General features: G+C 38.2%; 1 protein-coding gene across 2 annotated transcripts in view; it reads right to left on the reverse strand.

Annotated features, from left to right (window-relative positions):
- KITLG (KIT ligand) overlaps positions 1-19,861 on the reverse strand; it is a 56,840-nt gene that overhangs the window by 18,065 nt on the left and 18,914 nt on the right. For both annotated transcript variants that reach the window (XM_027680395.1, XM_027680394.1), the window contains exons 2-3: positions 13,441-13,554; positions 2,398-2,460 (exon numbers count right to left, since the gene is read on the reverse strand). In XM_027680395.1, coding sequence (XP_027536196.1) covers positions 2,398-2,460; positions 13,441-13,554 — 177 coding nt within the window. The remainder of the gene's footprint in view (positions 1-2,397; positions 2,461-13,440; positions 13,555-19,861) is intronic.

A 19,861-nucleotide genomic window follows, 5' to 3' on the forward strand; every position in this document is an offset into this window, starting at 1 on the left:
AGCTTTTACTTTCTTCACCTATGTAAGAGTTTGAAGTTTATATCATCTTCTGAATTCAGCCTCTGCTGCTGTCATCTTTGCCTTTTAACCTTCAGGCTAGACTACACAGTTCACTCTATGGAAGACTACTTTTAAAGCCGCTCAGTTGCCTTGAGCTCATGCATAATGCAACAACCCTTCTCATTAATGGATGGGTCAGTCTGTTCCTGTTACATGCACTACACTGGCTTCCCATCTGCTTTGCATTCACCCTGCCTTTCTACCTCTAGTCATCTATATTTGAGACTTGCTACTTCGGGTACACTACCCACTTTATGCATGCACAGAAGATTGAAATCTATTGAAAAAAAATTGCAGAGCACCATTTCAATCCCTTCAGAGACAAAAAAAGGGCATTTATTTAAGGTAAAGCTGTGGGTTTCCCAGCTTGCAGGGACCTTGCAGAACCCAGAGCAAAGCCTACTTATTCAGCCAGACTTTGCTGTGGTATGCATAACACAACCTGAAATTCCCAGAGAGAAATTTGGCAAAGTGGGATGTGAATACCCCTACAAAGGCATGTGGCCAAGGGCCCAAGAGCCGCATCTCCCATTGTGATGACTGAAAATGGTGTACCAGTCAAGGGAACATGGAAATCTCAGCTCTGAACTTCTTCCTATTTATTTCTTGGCTGCTTGTCATAAATGTAAACTGGATCTAAGTTTCTGGATATGACGCATCAAGATGACATGGCATTTAAACTACAGAAAAGAATCTGCATATTGGCAGTCAAAACTGAACAACAGAGAGAGATAGGAATTAGACAGTGAGAACAAACAGGACTCATCGCTCAAGCAGGTTGCCTGGCCTTCTTCAGTGACAACCTCTCCAGGAGTACAGCGGAGGGAGCAGCCTCAATCCAGCCCAACAGCTACTGTGCTCATTCTGGAAGCTGGGGGAACAGCACTCAGGCTATGGCTGCCCTCCACAGACGTGAATCTCATCACATCAGGCACCAAAATCATTGGATTTCAAAAAGCACAGCAGCCAGGGGATGGTGGCAGCCAGTCTTACTTCCTTTTTCTCTGAATATTGGCCATTATAAGAAATGGAAATTTTTCCATTAGTTTTATTTATATAGGATCTAGTACCTGACTTCCATAGCTTTTGTTTTGCAGAGTTTTTCTCTCTAAAGAAAAAAGCTTAAACTGGGTTTTCTAAAGTACTCTAAGTTTTAGTAAAAGCCTTGAGCTTCCAACAAAACTCTTAACACTTCTACAGCTGGCATAACCCTTCATAACCTCACAACTCAGGGCCCTTCACTATCCCTCAGCCTCCTTTTCCTCCTTCCATATTCTTGTTATTCAGGACTGAATATTACTTCTGGCATCATTCTCCACTATCACTATGGAATATTGCTAGATTTGCTATAATGTTGTAGGATAGGATGCATTTTTAGATGTGTATCACACACAAACTGAACTTTCCTAATGAAAACCTTGTAAGGACACAAAACCAGCTTCTTATATTTAGCAGATGATTTTCAACTACTGATGTATGTACGATGATTCATTCTTAAGACGGGCACAATATTGTTAAGTTTAACTGACAAAATCATCCTTTTCTTACTGTTTTCCTTTCCTTAAAACAATATAACATTTAGCATAGCTTGTACTTTCACCTTGTTTCTTTTTCTCCTTTTTCTTGCAGTGCATGCAACAACCAAGTGAGTATTTACAATACATCATTCTAAAAAGGTTTTTTTGTTAAATTGAGGAAAACAAAAAATACTTACTAGATTAAGCAATAAGATAATATGATTTTAATAGAAAATGTTATAGAATTTTAAAGTATATAGATGATGCTTATTTAAAAGTATCATTATGTATTAAATATGGGATTATACAGAAAGAATAATTCAAAGCAGGTTTGAAACCCTACTGTTTTTGTTTAGTTACTGACGCTACCTTTTGCTGAACTTAGGGTTCTCCTTACTGGCTACTCACTATTTGTTGTGCTTTAATGGCATTTCCACTGGCTGAAACAAGAAGGCCATTATGTAGTAGTTGCAAAGTACAATTAGAGAGAACCTGTGCAGGAAATTATTGGTAAGAAATATTAATTTTCAACTGACACAATGAAATAATACTGTAGTTTGACTTTTTCCAGAGAAAAAGGTTAAAAAATTTAATATGAAGAAACATTTTTCTAAGATTCCTGTAATTTAGAAGGTTTTAAGGGATTGTGGGAATCTCTCTACATTTTTTTAAAATAAATACTTGGGAAGCATATGAAAAGTTAAATAACCAACATTTAACTGTAACTTACTAAGCAGTGGGACTAGGTACAAAATGTTACAGCCATCACTGCTTCCAGTGGGCTGTTTTGTTGGAATTAACTTGAAGTGGTTGTACATACCAGACTATCCATCTTTGGGACATATTTAAGGGTTATCAAATAATCATTTGGGAGATTTCCAACCTATAATAAAAAGATAATAAAAATGTTATTACTGGCTACATAAAACAACACAATTTCCACTACCGTATTTAACAAAAGCTATCAAATATTTAACAAAAATTTTCAGTAATTTGCCAGGTGCAGGTAAAGTTGAAGGTTTGCCTCCAGTAAAGGTGCAGGTAAAAAAGTTACTTTCATACTCAGTTTCCTGTGGATCCGCTATTTACCCTTATTTGTTCACAAGTGAACCACCTCTCCACTGTAATACGCCCAGATCTGATCTGATCATGTTCAATGCTTCCACTTCCCAGCAGAATTAAAGTCAAAAATGTATTGAGGAGTAGTTATCTGAAGTTATTCATTACTAGAGAAACTCCACTGCATTTTCATCTTTTAATGGCATGTCTTGAAGCGTTTACCTGACAATTTCTACATAACCCCAACTGCTGTAGACAGTAGAGGACACAGAGGTATCTAACCCTTTTTCCTTTAAATAATTTCCAACTTTAACATGCATCTGAACCTAAAGAAATACTTACTTGTGCTTAGTTATGTATCAGGTGAGAAAAACACTTGTTCACAATTAACTTTGAAGTTGTTCCTCCTACTAATGATGAGCAAAATAATTATGTCATAGCAATGTCCTGGGGCAAAGGAGAACTTCCACACGTTAGCTGAGTGCAGCTTTGCAGGTGTGGGAGAGCATGGAGTGTGGTGCAGCAAAGACAAGGAGTGGAAGAAGAGTTCTCATTGAATTATACAAACCAATCTGCCACAGATGGGATCCAACACTACTGTGAGACATGGTTGAACATCTGTGGAATGTGAAGAGTTGGGAGATGAACAGTCCAACAGTCACTGGACTGCCACAGTCTTTTGAAGTATTTTTTCAAAAGGTTTATCAATAATGTGATGCTTAAGGATAGAGTAAATCTATTTTCTTTTGTATCAGTGAAAGATTCAATTGATATTTCTCATCCTTGTTTGAAATCCATTTACTCAAAAACAATATGCACAGACATAGATCCTTTGGTGCAAAAGCATTTTTACTTCAGGTTAAAGATCATTCTGTTAGGGTGCTGGTTTTGATTTTGCTGCTATAGCAACCAACACAGGGATCTTTTTTTTCCCTGTGTAGTTTTTAGGTAATATTTTTTTTTACAAAATATAATGTCTTATTTGTTAATTAAAATTTAGTTTCAAATAAATAAAAATTAAAATGGCTATTTCAAAATATTATGGTTCCAGAAATGATCAAGGACAGTACTTATGCATAGTCAAACACAAGTGAATTCCAAACATTTTTTTTTTTTAATTTATTCGGGCTAAGTCACAACCTTTCAGTTCAGTCTCATTTATCTTTCTCTTACAGCTTTAAAAAAAACAGTTGTTCTACAAATGATCCTGGTAAAATCCTTTCCAGAGACAAATTTTTTCTTTTTTTTTTATACCTACAGATTCCCAAAGCAGCAGTTCCAGAAGTGTCACTAAAATTCTCTGTATTTCTATTTACCTGGAATTTTGAGGAGTTGATTCAACATGCTATAAATACTGAAAAACATTCCAATAAATTTGTTCTCTCTTTAGAGCATCTGATTTATTCTAAATCCTCATCCAAATTTTTTGTCTATTTTTCCTTTCTCTAAAAATATGGCATCATGACATACTAATGGGTAATCCAGTTTTTTTCCTAGCTTCCTTCGCGTGCCTAGAGAGGTAGGATTAGCAGCACTTCAAGCAGCATAGATAGTGAAGATGCTACTCTATGTGCAAAGTTTCCCATACTCACTCTAGAGGGATTCCATACTTAGCAATATCAGCAAAACCACTGCTCTGTAAGAAAGGTCACTGGAAGATTAAATTTATTCCATATCAATGAACACCACAAGAATTGATATGCATTATGTATACAATCCACTTTCGTGGCATGAGAGCCTGTGAAACACTTTCCATGCATAGTTTAAAAAACTTAACTGCCCAAGAACTCAACTTCTCAATCAAAGCTGGAGAATACAGCTCAGCCTCAGATATTTTTTTCCTTGACAGACTGTGAATCAGAAAAGATATTTTTGAATTTACTACTAAAAATGAAGATCACTGGGGAGAGCATGTCAAAGACAAAATATATGCCCTGACTAAAGACAGAACTTGTTAGTTTTATTGACTAAACTCCACGTCAGGTGCTCTGCTGGTAAATGATGGATCTCAGTCAAAGCAAGGGAGTTATACTTGTGTCTCTCTTGGACTTCCTAACTCATACACAGAAAATAGGATAAAGCCCCTGATGTAAGAGTGAAGGATATGTCTATACTACATCTGCGCATTTTGTACTCTCTTGCTTTCCTGAAATGAATCTTGACATTTTGTTGAACACTAGCCATCATTAGCGAGCTGCTGAAATAATCCTGAAAGGAGTGAACGCAGTCTGCACAGTCACTCAGTGCAAGGTGCCTGACTGCTGAGGCTTCCACAAGGAGCAGATGATGAGGGGGTTCTGACCTGCTGGAGCAAGGGTGGTTGGAATACGACTGTCCCTTGAAACTCCCTGCATCCTTGAATGGCTTTCCTATTAGTTTCTCTACTCAACTCTTTTAAGTACAGTGACTAATTTTGGGGGCCATAAAACTCCTGCCTGCATGACTTACCTTGGTTTAAACAGAAGTAACAGTTTTGATGATTATAGAGAACATCAACTGATAACCTTGGAAAGGAATGCATAGAACTAAAGGAATTCTGCATTGCCGTTAAAATGTCACAATACCTTTATCTGATTTAGTGTGTGTGTGTGATTGTAGAAATCCTATTAGGCTCTGAGAAAAGGTGAAGAGCAGGGAATCTACACTTATGTCTTCAAATACATATAAAGCCAACACTAAGTGCTATATTCCCAGCTGTAACAAAATCTCAAACTGGGTAATGTAAGACTACTTTTGACATAGCAAGATCTGAATATTTAATACAGCACTGTTAACATTGCATAACCCACATATACTTTAAAAATATGCTCACAATCACATAGATGAGGAAAAGAAAAAAGGATACAAAAGTGATTTGGGTTCCGTAAACTACTCTTTCATCGCAACAGCAGACTTAAGAGAGATGACCTATCTCTGCAGTCACATGCTTTGAAATGAGGGCTACTGTTCTTGCAACTTCTCTTTATTGTGACTGTTCTGAAAATTATAAGTAGACAAGCATAGATGTCATTATTTTTTATACATATTTCAAAGATAAAGGAAGTAAATAAAATAGAAGTTACCATTTTCCATTGCCAGTGCTTTCTTTTTTTACTCTGAGGCATTACGATGGGAAAAAACATACTATGCTTTTGAATATCCTTTCTACCTCCTATTTCTCTCTACTTGTTTCCCTTTTCCTATTCTTTTCATGGAATCTGAGAATGGTTTGGGTTGGAAGGAACCTTAAAGATCATTTAGTTCCAACCCCTCTGTCATGGACAAGAACAACTTTCATCAGACCAGGTTGCTCAGAGCCCCATCCAACCTGGCTTTGACACTTCCAGAGATGGAACATCCATAACTTCTCCAGGCAACCTGTTCCTGTGCCTCACGACCCCCACAATAAAGAATTTCTTCCTTATATCTAATCTAACCTGCCCCTCTTTCATTTTAGAGCCACTCCCCCTTGTTCTATCTCTAAATGCCCTTGTCAAAAGTGCCTCTCCAGTTCTTTGCACTTCTCTGTCTTCCTTACTGCATCCCTGGGTTTTTTTTTCCTGCAGTAGCTTCCACTCTCTCTGCTTCTATCGTCTCTGCAATCTACTCCATCTCATCTGTTAATGAAGGAGTTAATAAAATCTTCATCATTTGGCTTAAGACAACATGCTAACGATTTCCGTTCACACTTCTTACAGTCACAGTGGCAGGTTATTTGCAAGATAACAACACTGGATAATTTTTTATAACCCTTTCATGCATGAGAGTTAGATCCATTTTAAAATAAATATCAAATGTTGCAGGGAGTGTAAAGTACATATTTACAGCAAAGATGTAATGTGAGAGCAAAGTATTTGAAAGAGCATGTCTCAAACAAGCAACCTGGTCAGTAAATGCTGACTGTTATTTGGGCTTCCAACATTCAAAAGTAGAAAATTGCTTTAGAGAAGTAAATCATGGAAGAAGAGGTATCTTAGATTTAGTTGATGGACAAAACCAAAATATCTAGATATATTCTATACATACTGCAGAGCTCAGTGACAATTCTATTTGTATATAGGTTTGATATTCATATTTACCAATATATATGTACCACAGATTCCTAATTCTTATGCAAAATCTAAGTCACAATTACAGTGATGCAGCTTTCTGCTGACTTACTGTGCTGAAAAGAACAATGGGGACAGGCTTTATTGACAGGTGCTGCAATTACAGTTTTATAATACGGAACATTTGTTCATCAAGTAATGTGTTTCCCTCCAGACATCTTCATTAAAAAAGAAGCAGGAGTTCAAATGATTAGTAGTGCAGAATGAATACTCTCTAAATACTTTCATTCTGTATGGGTATGAAATTGTGCTCTTTTAAAGTTCTCATTATTAAAAAACAAAAATGATTGTCCAATTGTTCTTTGCTTCTTAAAATCATTTTACTTAGGGCATATTCTTCATATGACAAAATTATATTACATAGGTGTTAATAAATTTAATCTTACAGAAAATACAAGTCACTTTTTTAAGAACAGATACCAGTCTGGTTTGGTAAACCTTATTGTTATTGAATTTGTTCCTTCTTTATGTTTCTATCTTCTGATGTAAGTCTGGCACGATGCTAGTGAAAATCCAGATTAAGACCACTGAAAACAAGTTACGTCACACATCTGTCCTCAATTTATTACTCAACACAAAGTTGATTAGGCAAATGACCCACATTTTCAGGCACTGCACAGCATGCCTTATTTATTCTCCAATAGCTTAGGCTTAGTAGACATCCCTGGTCTATATTCACAGAGCATCTTGACTGAGGCATGTACTTCTCATATCCCTATAATACAATACAGTTGAGCAGAACACAGCCACAGCCATGCTCAAAAGTTTTCTAAAAGCAATGGCGGAGGGTTACAGTACTTGGAAGAAGCCCAATACCAAATAAAGGAAGGCTAGGTTGTAGGGAATTGTGGCACTGTTTTGAAAACTGTAGGTACACTGCAGTAGAAATAGAGAAAAACATAGCAGGAATAAGAGAAATGAGGGACATGGATTCATGCTGCAAAGAATTTTAGCAAAAGATAGGAAAAGCACGAGAATCTGCCTGGAGTACATCAAGGAACATCTTTCCTGCGGCCACAGTGTAACAGATACCATGGATATGATGAGAAGCTGGTATAAGAGGGCAAACTGAACATAGAATCATAGAATCATAGAATCAGCTGGGTTGGAAGGGACCTCCGAGATCATCAAGTCCAACCCCTGATCCACTAGCGCTGTGGTTACTAGACCATGGCGCTAAGTGCCACATCCAGTCTCTTTTTAAAAATCTCCAGGGACGGAGAATCCATTACTTCCCTGGGCAGCCCATTCCAATGTCTGATCACCCTCTCTGTAAAGAAATTCTTTCTAATATCTAACCTAAACCTCCCTTGGCACAACTTGAGACCATGCCCTCTTGTCTTGCTGACAGTTGCCTGGGAAAAGAGACCAACCCCCACCTGGCTACAACCTCCTTTCAGGGAGTTGTAGAGAGTGATGAGGTCTCCTCTGAGCCTCCTCTTCTCCAGGCTGAACAGCCCCAGCTCCCTCAGCCTCTCCTCATAGGACTTGTGCTTGAGTCCCTTTACCAGCCTAGTTGCTCTTCTCTGGACCTGCTCCAGCACCTCAATATCCTTCCTGAACTGAGGGGCCCTGAACTGGACACAGTACTCCAGGTGTGGCCTCACCAGCGCTGAGTACAGGGGAAGAATCACATCCTTGGACCTGCTGGTCACGCTGTTCCTGATACAGGCCAGGATGCCATTGGCCTTCTTGGCCACCTGGGCACACTGCTGGCTCATGTTCAGCTTCTTGTCAATCCAAACTCCCAGGTCCCTCTCTGTCTGGCTGCTCTCCAGCCCCTCTGTCCCCAGCCTGTAGCACTGCATGGGGTTGTTGTGGCCAAAGTGCAGGACCCGGCACTTGGCCTTGTTGAACCTCATTCCGTTGGAATCGGCCCAACTCTCCAACTTATCCAGGTCCCTCTGCAGAGCCCTCCTGCCTTCTGGCTGATCGACACTCCACCCAGTTTAGTGTCATCTGCAAATCTGCTGATGATGGACTCAATCCCCTCATCCAGATCATCAATAAAGATATTAAACAGAACTGGGCCCAACACTGATTCCTGGGGGACACCATTAATGACCGGCTGCTAACTGGATGCAGCACCATTCACCACCACTCTCTGGGCCTGGCCATCCAGCCAGTTCCTAACCCAGCAGAGAGTGCCCCTGTCCAAGCCATGGGCTGCCAGCTTTTTCAGGAGTATGCTGTGGGAGACGGTGTCAAAGGCCTTGCTGAAGTCCAGGTACATCCACAGCCTTCCCCTCATCCACCAGGCGGTGGATGTAACGTGTTACAACAACACAGGCAGTGTTAATAGTACCTTTGAAGATAAACCCAAGAAGCTTGCCACTTGATAGTGTAAAAATAAAAAAGGGAGGAACAGCTTGCAGGAAATAAGAAGATAAAGGGTCAGAGCAGCATGTTAACAGATAGAAGGGCAAAATTACAGAAGTCAAAGATGGAAAAGGACTTTTCATGGACTGGATTTTTATCCACCAAGAATTTGGAAGAAAAACGTACTTATATGGACAGAGAGCTACAAAAAACCTCACATTTTTTCCTATTGTGACAGGAAAAACAATGAAGGTTTTAAAAGTGAACTCAGAAAGATCTATGAAACATCAAGAGAAAAGGCCCAGGGAACACTAATATTCTGGAGACATAAAGAAATCATAATCTACCTCAGTGGAGAATTCAGACCAAACTGAATCTAGGCTGATATCTAAGAATTTGTGATGAGACAGGAGGAAGAGAGGCCAATATCCTAAGCTAAATGATGCAATTTGCATACTGCTGCCAAACAGATAGTTCATTGTACGCAGATATGGGACTGTACTCATGACTGTGGACAAAAAGGTTTAAAGAACATGACTGTCTGAGAATAAAGCGTTTAGAAACAACTATTGTATCACTGTTGGCAAGTGTGATGGAGCTTGTGGATAACATCACAATAAATTATGGGCAGTAATTGTACACATAACATTACCTTCTCTGAAATCCTCTGCACTACAACTTGTTCTCAGTGCGAAAGGGGAGGATATTTTTTGGACACTATGTTCCACTAGCACAGATTCTTTGGATCAGCAAAGAAATGAGACTTTCAAAGGCCAATAGGATCTCCAGTCAGAGGGAAAGTCTGTAAATCTAGTCTACATGGACTTCAGTAAAGCCTTTGATACTGTCTCCCACAGCATTATTCTCGGGAAGCTGGCAGGTCATGGCACTCTGTTGCGGTGAAAACTGGCTGGATGGCCAGGACCAGAGAGTGGTGGTGAATGGTGTAACACCCAGTTGGCAGCCAGTCACTAGTAGTGTCCTCCAGGGATCAGCCCTGTTTAGTATCTTTATTGATGATTGGGTCAAGGGGATCAAAGGCACTCTCAGTCAGTTCACAGACGACACTACGTGGTCGGGTCAGCAGGATTGATCTGCTGGAGGGTAGGAAGGTTCTGCAGAGCGATCTGTACAGGCTGGATTAACGGGCCGATACCAACTGTATGAGGTTCAATAAAGCAAATTGCCAAGTCCTGCACTTGGGTCACAACAATCCCATGCAGAGCTACAGGCTGGGGGAAGAGTGGCTGGAAAGTTGCCTGGAGAAAAAGGACCTGATGGTGTTGATTGAGAGCCAGCTGAACATGAGACACTAGTGTGCCTAGGCTGCCAAGAAGGCCAATGGCATCCTGGCTTGTATCAGCAATAATGTTGCCAGCAGTGATTGTGCCCATGTACTTGGCATTGGTGAGGCCACACCTTGAGTGCTGCGTCCAGTTCTTGGCTCCTCCCTTCAAGGAAGACATTGATGTGCCGGAGTGTGTCCAGAAAAGGGCAATGAAGCTTGTGAAGGCTCTAGAGAGTAAGTCGTATGAGAAGTGTCTGAGAGTTTGTTTAGCCTGGAGAAAAGGAGGCTCAGGAGAAACCTTATCGCTCTCTACAACTACTTGAAAAGAGGTTGTAGCAAGATGGGGGTCAGATTCTTCTCCCAGACAACTCCCAGGACAAGAGGAAATGGTCTCAAGCTGCGCAGGGGGAAGTTCAGGTTGGACATAAGGAAGAATTTTTTCACTGAAAGAGTGGTTAGGCATTGGAACGGGCTGCCCAGTGAAGTGGTGGAGTCGCCATTCCTGGAGGTGTTCAAGAAACATCTGGATACCACATTAAGTGTTATGGTTTAGTTGGCTTGGTGGTGTTCAGTTGGTGGTTGGACTCTATCTTAAGAGATCTTTTCCAATCTTAATGATTCTAGGATTCTAATAAAGAACCCAACCACATATGGGTGCAATATCTAATTTTGAAGATACACATCATCAGAATATCATTCCTTAATTCAATGAGTATATTGTGTTTCGAAAAGCAGAAGTGGTACAAAACTTTTATTGTAATTAACATGAGTTGTAGGGTCTCCTGAACCATGTTTTTAAGCAATACAATGTTAGAGTCCCTATTATATGTACTAAGGAAACAGTCCATATAGCATAAAATATTGTACTTGCTGCAAAGTAATGTGATCAGTCAGTATTCTCTGTGTACTTCTCCCTTCTTGTATTTACACTGTTGGCTAATGATGTTTTGTTTTAAAAGTATTTTAAATCTTATTATATATTTTTTTCATTTCATTCTCCATGTCAAGTTTTCATGGTGTAGAATTTCAAAAGAGAATGACCAATATGTACTATAGTCACATTAATTGAAATAAAGAGTTCTTATACTAAACTGAAGGTACTAAACTTATTTTCACCTTATCCTTTCAATTCTCAAGTGGCTTTAATGAAATTGTTTCTGCAAATATTAATACAGACAAAACAGGGAGACAGTATTTCCTCAAAACCTTCTCTAACAACTCAAAACAAAGACAATCCATGTGTCTGGGCTTTGTATTTCCTGTATCTCTCTGTTCTTTCTCCAATCCAAAATACCTTTGAACTTCCTAGTTAACTTCACCCAAATTTTGCATTTGGTAGGAAGATCTGAAAGGTATGGGTCTAAGTCAGGAGAAGGACCATATAGCATCCTCATGGAGGAGCATCTGGAGGAGCTCAGCCCTACCCCACTCTGCTCAGGCTTGGCAGCAGAAGCACAGTGCAACCTGGACAGTTGGCAGTGGTTTTCTTGCAGGATATGCAGCACATACATCATAACAATCACCACACAAAGTCCTTTCTGCCCAGCCAGCAGCCCAAGCAAAAGGGGCTATAAATCCAGCAAGCACTGGTAGGCATCATGCCTTGGGGGCATGGGAGGGAACTAGTCACCTTGCTGCATGTGGAGAACTAAGAGGGCATGTGGAGGGTAGGGGTATGGAAAAATAATGCTGTGGGGATATGTGCAGGAAGTGAAGCTGCTGGACTCCAGAAGACGATGTAGGAAGATGATATGGAAAACCACAGTCAAATTAAAGACTAATCTAATTTTTATAAGATTAGGTTTCCTTTAGAATTTATCTCAAAAGCAAAGCATGATTGTTCAAGCTGCATGCAAATTTTTTGTAACCTGTATTTATATATTCTCAAGTTTAAATTGTACTAAAGGGAAAGTTAAAGCACTTGCTCTGAGGACACTTAAGTGACAAAAAGTTATTGATAACTCTGCACAATTTCACCAGCTCTCACAGCTCTTTTGTTCTTGCATGCTTTCAGCAGGTTTACATCAAAGCTTAATACTCTTCTAACAGATGAAATATTATCTGGAATAAATATGCCAATACTTCAAAATTCTGCCTAAAGAGACTAATTTGAAGCACTAAGCATTTGAGTAAGACTATAGAGCACCCCTAGAGATTTACAGTATGTGCCAATATGTATTAAAATGCTCAAAGAAGAAGAGTTAAGAACACTGAGTTGGCAACAAATGCTAGGGACTCCAATTTAAGTGTTTGATAATAATAACACTGGTGTCACAACTCTTTTCCCATAATGAAACAAAAATTTTCAGCTAGATTCAATATGTAGGTAAAGATATGCTTTTTAAGTGTTCAGTTGTGTTATTTCTTAAAAACTTTGGTATTATATCCCACACTACTGCAAGTTAGCATAATTGCTGACTTCAGTGGAGTTAAATACCAACTGACATCAAAAGAAGATGTAGTTTTCAGGTTAATATAGCAGTCAATTAAGTAGTTAAAATCTACTTAAATGAATTCAGTTCTTATATGAAGCTGTGAGTCCTTTAGACTTAAACTTCTGGGTACAGTAAGTAGAGAAACACTTAACGAGTGTAACCCACTCACACCTAAAGGCTGCAAAAGCTGTTCAATCATTATTGTCTTGATTGCTACAATGTTGTCTAACATCACGCTAGTTTTACATATGGCACTAGTCTCATACACATGAAGACTTCTGGTTCAATTCAGCTAGTTTGCCACCAGTCTGCTCCACACAAATCAGTAGCACACAGACAATCATCTTTCATCTGCATGGGAAACAATCTGATTTGAAAGAATGTTTGATGAAATGAAGGCTGTTGACAATTTTTATTGAAGTTTGGAGTCAGGAAACCACATATGTACATATACTCCATCTCGATCAAGGTCATTGCTTCAATGAACACTGAAACTATTCTCAAATCTTCGCAAAAAAGGTTTTGTTCAAGTGACAGATGTTGATGGATTAGTTTTTCTTTTAATATTCCACTGGTTCTAATATAGATTTACTAACTTCACTTAGAAATATAAGTGTCATTAGACACTGATTATTGTTTAACATAAAGAATAATTTAAAATAAAAGCTACTTACCAATTTTGCAATGTCATTCACATCATCTGTGACTGGATTCCCGCAGGAACTCTGGGCTTTGACAAGAGGATTAAGTAGGAGTAGTTGAAGACAAAAGCAAGTGATAATCCAGGTCTATTTAGTAAAAAAAAAAAAAGAAAAAAAAAAAGACAAGAAACCCCAAGTAAGCAATTGCCAAACGTGAAGTAACTAGAGATTGTAGTAAGGTTTTTCATATATGTAATCTAGATGCAACAATACTCTTTATCTTTCACAAGAACATACTCATAACTCTGTACTATAATCTTCATGGCATGAATCCATGGAAATGCACTTAACTGATCTTTTCTAGAAGCAACTATCTTTAGAATCTTTAAAGTAATAATAGAAAACTTGGTATCAAGCCATCAGATTACTTACACAGGATCCTGCTTAGTTTGAGTTTTTGTAAAATTTTCAGATACTAAAGAAGAGAAAGATATAAACTTTGCAATATTCTTTATCAACAAAATAAAGTTGACTAAATGCTTGTCATTCACCTGACAATGTATTCGATAAATCTGCATCTCTAATGCCATAATAGTTGATAAGGAACAAAAATATACCAGACCACAGCAAGATGACAGGAGAAAGTTCATAATCATAGCCATTTCATTTGAGTACTTAAACTGTAAGCAAACCCACAACTGGACTCTGCCCAAATACTGAGATCTCAAGCAGCACTACAGTACATTTTCTCCAAGTGACGTGCCCTGGCATCTCAGAAGTGCCAGCTTGGCTTTGGCACTACATTCCCCTCCTAAATCCGATTAGAAACAGCAATGCAATGTACTCACACAGGCTTGCGAGACTCAGCCAGAAAAGTACCAGATAACTAGCTGTGATCCACCTGGGTGTCTCCTTGGCTACACTGCCTGAGTTTCCTTGCCTTCTGTTGTTCCTTGTGCTTCACTGGTTTCCCACAGAGTCCTGTGCCAAGTTTAAGCTGCAGATCTTTATTTCCAGAATGTTAAAGCATTTAAGCTATGGATAATCAAAAGTTGCCTCAGGTTGTGAAGCTTCTTGTGCCAGCTGACTGAAGCTGTCAGCAAAAGCGGATGATGGTGTACATTTATGGCAAGTATGGAATTTGCCTGTGCAGGCTCCTCAGCCTCCATGAGAGAAGGACTGAGATCAGGCTTTGCTTTTACACAAACTAAGATACATTTCAGTCCCGTCTGTTCCCTGTGACAGGTAAAAAACACCAAGTCTCTAGCCTTACCTTCATACACTATCCAACCTTTCAATTTAAGACCAAAACAAATGAAACAACATAGACAAACTTTCTAGGAAAACAAGAAAAAAATCACAGCTTAAAAAGATTAAGTATCATTATAGTAACCTAGAGGGCCTAAGAAAGTGTGATAATAAAGATTGGTCAGGAACTACATAAACTTCACAGAACAGTGCCAGGCACTTTACCTAAAAGAGCTTCTAGATTACAAGAGTAATCTCTCTTGTATCTCTTAAATCTTGTATCTATTCTACAAGTAAAACTGGTCATTTGCTTTCTTAGAATACAGCTTCCTGACTCCTTTAGTTAAAACCACTGTGGGCTGTTGGTGGAAAAGACAATACAGCCTCCTCTCCCTACTTCTTTCACTGGCACTAGTGAGATGGTTTAGTCAATTATAGCAGGCAGACAACTTCCATTTTTATCTTCCTGTAGTATTTTTCAGACAGACCAGTTTTCTGATCCAGGTAACTGAGACAGTCAAAATTCTCTGTTAAGGATGAGACAAGCCAGAACTGGCTATTACAGTGGAGTCTGCATTCGGCTTTCCCTAAACTACCTGCAGGCATACACAGGACATACACAGAAAGAAATCAAAAATATTCCAAGCAAAGTGCATATTCAATGTGCAACATGTTTTTTGAGAATGTCTCTTGCTTCAACAAACTTGGCATTTAGAAATACTTCTATTTTAATATTTGTACAAATAATTACTGAGCATAATTCCCTGTGTGAAGAATTGAGAATAATTTACAGTCTTTCTCACAAAACCTCTGTATCTTATGCTATGCAAAGCTTTGCATTTATACATATATGAACAATCTGAGCTCTGGGGAGATGCAACAAAGATGCTGCTAGTCTCTGAAAGGATCTTTGAGACCTCCTTGAAGTGTATAAGAGGTCAAAGCTGTTTAAGAACTACCTTGAAGTGGTCAGAGAAGCACGTTCCTCTCCTCATATGAGATCCAGAATCACAGAGGAAACCAAAGGGGACCTCAAGTTGACAGACTATCTCTTCATTCACGATTTTTGGAACTAAATTGTTGGAAAAAGGTAAGAAGTTAATGACAACCAGTTCCAAAATTAACTACACTGCTTTCAATAATAAAAAACCCTGTAGTTCTACTTTCAGAGTTAAACAGTACACTAGCAGTTACACTCAGTTGCCCTGGTGTGTTCCTTGGAGATGGAGTTCACACCAGAAACTGGCAATTTCTTTATTGGGCTCCTCAATATTGACTAGTCAGTAAAGATGGGATTTGCTCTCTGACTTATGTCACAGTCATAGGATGATGTTTAACTTAACAATCAAATAATCAAAAAGTAACAAAACTCTTTAACTAGAAATACTTTTTCACCAATCAACTGAGTAATATTAATAAATGCAGTAGCACACTCCAAATAAAGCCAAAACTTTGATGTGCCTTGTAAATTTTTATACTTCTGAATCTAAAGACAGTCCATACATGAAGCTTAAAATCACTACACATTTTATAATTATGCAAATCAATAAGAATACACTTCGTCCCTATGTAAATAATGGGATTTAAAAACATAGTAATTTTATAACTTCTATTAAAACTAAATGATTTGTAAATTTTGAGATTTGAGGTTTTTCTTGCTTATTTGCTCCCTGTGTCATCCAACAGGAACTGAAAATCTTCAAAATACTGCTAGTTTCAACATGTCTATTATCCAAAATCCTTTATTTATTTGCACTTACAAAATATTTATATTACACATGCCTTCAGGCACATTGTACGTAAAGACGGTACAGATCAAAGAGCTAAGCTATTTTTGCGTTATTTACTAATGACCAAACCTGCTGTTTGAGCAAAACTTGAATAGACTGAATTAAATAAAGGACAGAACAAAAGGGAACCTTAAACAATAGCTTTATAAATAGAGATGCCAGTTTCATACTTTACTAAGCATAAATAAAAGTTACCCACACAGCACTCACAACAGATTTCCATATATAATTACCTCTAAGTTAACATAGAATTTTTCAAAGCTGCCCTCAGGATTTAATCACACATCATATATTAGCATTAAATTGAAGAACTATGGCAGACAGGAGGCAGACCCGTATATCAAAGGGCCTCTTCCTATTTTCGGCTCAAAAATTATTTAATTTTTCTTAGATTCTGTAATCTCTTAAATACTGCATATTTCAGTTTGTGAAAGGGAAAAAATCATGATTAAACAGAAAAGGATAATTAAAACTGAAGACTTCCAATATACACATTTGATAATTCTGAAAATGATTTGCACTATTGCTTGTAAGCCACAATCTAGAATTTCAGGAAATAGCATTTTAGAAGCTTAGCTAGCCATTCAATATGTTGAAGGCTATCCTTTCAGATGTAAAACAACATCCTTTTCATTTATATTCTTCATTTACCATCTGAACTGTTGACAAAGGCTGCTGAATGAGTGGTTTAGCATCTCTTTCATAGTATGCTATCAAAGATACTCAATCAGCTGGTTAATGTTCAGCTAATTCCTTAAGTGGGAAGTAACAAGGGGAATACCACATTGCTAAATAAGATAAATATTGGAAAGTTTGGACATTGCCAAATATCTAGTTTGTTCTGATAATGATTCTAATCACAACTAGGGAGAAATCATATAAAAAGGGAAATAATAAACCGCAAAGAGCACTAAACATAGGGAAAGGTAGTAACTACACAGATGAATGTGTTCTCCATCATAAAACTTCTTGCATTTAAGTCATATTAGCCACAGAACTTTTCAGCCCAGTTTTCTGAGCAGATCACCCAATTAACCACAACCGAGCCATGGCTGCAGTAGGGTTAGCTGATAATGCAGAAAAACATTTAGCCTGGGTCAGGCTTCTAAATTTATTTTTCAATTTTGTTAATGCTGGGGTAGAAAAATCTCTTAATAACAGCTCATCAGGAAGTGTTTGCACGCTGCTTTGCTGAGGCACAGCTTGTGAACTTCTGCCACAGACAACATCGGTTGATCAGTCATGGATAGCTAACAATGTTCATACTTATGCCTCAAAAAGTCTTTTGTAAGGAGATTCAGAGAAAATGAAAATAGCAAGAAAGATATTTCTCATCTTCTTTTTTTAAACTACACAGCACTGAGATGCGTAAACACATAGTAATTCTTTCCTACGCCTATTAATCTATTTAGTTATTTAGCTATGATAGAGATTAAATAATAAAAGTCATGAAAGAACTGTCTTTATCCAATTAAGAAATTAACTATCAGCATGGAAAAATCTTAAAATGAAAGAAAAGTATTTATACAGAATGTAATCCAATTCCCGTTTTCATGGTATACAGTGATACCTTCACACTTGCAAATGACAGTGGTAACCTAATACATTTAGCCTGTGCCTAAATACTACTTAAATGCTAGACATTGCTCAAGTCCCCCAAGAAGTGAGTTAGGTTTGGAAAAAGAAGTCACTCACCCATGACCACTGGAAACAGTGAAGTATTTTGGCAACCACATTTGGAACTGGCAGTGTCCCTACACACTCTCAAGTACCCAGAAGAGTAGCTGAAAGAATCACTGTGTTAACACTGAGTTACACATAGCTGAAGCATTAAGTCTAGTGTACATTCACTGTCCATCAAAAGACTGGCACTGGTTTCACCAAATATAATAGACTATCAGCTAGGGTGCTCACTAACAAGTGTCAGGCCTGGGTTAAGATTCCTATAACTAAGGTAATTCCAACTCATGGGAGTTGGGCTCTTTTCCTCTGGTATCTACCTTCTTATTATCATAGAATCATTTAGGTCAGAAAAGACCTCTAAGATCATCAAGTCCAACCATAACCCCAGCACTGCCAAGTCCACTGCTAAACCTATCTCTAAGTGCCACATCTACACATCTACCACTGAAGCTACTTTCCTATCTATGATGGTTTTCTGGATAAAAGGGGTAAACTAGGTGTACACTGGTATTCCCATCCCTTATTTTTTAGAACATTTATGCATTTTATACTATCAAGCCAAAACAAAGAAAAAAAATACATGTTTACTGAACAGGTATCAGAAGGTTTATGTGTATCCTTGTCCCACATATGCACTCCCATTGGGCCCCTTAACTTCTGGAAAGCTCCCCAGTCACTATGTGAGTTTTCTTGAACAACATTTTAGCAGTACATTGAACAAAACGTTGGTTAGCTTCATCTCAGTGAGTCACTCTGCTGGGGTGAGACACCTAAAAATCTCTGGATCACACCCTACATGCTTTATTATGATTACAAAATACAGTTGCATACTTTTCTAGTGACTGATACCACTCCATTTCTTTTAACAATGATATGTAGTAGGGAGTATGATGATAAAAGTAAGCAATGTAGTATTAGAGTGATTTATTTAGGTTCTGATTTAAACACAGACTATAGAAATGCTAGTCACTCTTTCTCAGAGTAAGTTTTGGAGTGGTTTAGATGAGATATGCTTGAACATATATTCAGTTATTTACAAAACATAATACTTTTCTACCCAATTCATTATATAATATCTCCAACACGTAATATGAGGGTACTTCAAGGGGTAAAGGGGAAGGAAATAAGCAAGTTCTTTTTACAAATATAAGCAGGGAAAGGTGCCATTGCTCCCTACATTCAAATGAGTTTGACAGGCAACCTGCTTTCACAGCTGTTTGATCTTTTTGTGACAATTCTGTATTTGCCTTTCCATGATTTTCCCAACCACAGAACCTCTTTTCCCACACCTTTTCACTAACTTGCTTACCCATATGGAACTCCTAAAATGCCTAATGATAACTGACAAGAACAGGACTTTTCATCTAATTGCTCATTTGGTTGCAGAATGCTAAAGTTGCTAGACTCTGCCAGCCACATGTGCAAAAGCAAAACCAATTGTATTCAGATCCTTGTAGACCATGTTCCCTTAAAAAGTACACTGTTAGTGAATTGGAAATAATTCTATTCAGGTCAATGGGCAAAAGATAGTCCCAAAGATGTTCAATACTAACACGGAATTACTTTTTCAATTTTATGTTTTTTTTCAGCTGGAAGGAGAAACAATTCTCTAGTTCTGCCAAGTTATGCACATCTATTTCCCGAGACAGACAAATTTAAGACATATAGTCTTACAGTGCTGAGAAAATCATGAATCACACCATTCTTTCCCACCATCCAGATCTTGGGAAAAC

Source organism: Neopelma chrysocephalum, unplaced genomic scaffold (genome assembly GCF_003984885.1).
Source record: "Neopelma chrysocephalum unplaced genomic scaffold, ASM398488v2 Primary Assembly neopelma1_59, whole genome shotgun sequence".
NCBI classification, from domain to species: domain Eukaryota; kingdom Metazoa; phylum Chordata; class Aves; order Passeriformes; family Pipridae; genus Neopelma; species Neopelma chrysocephalum.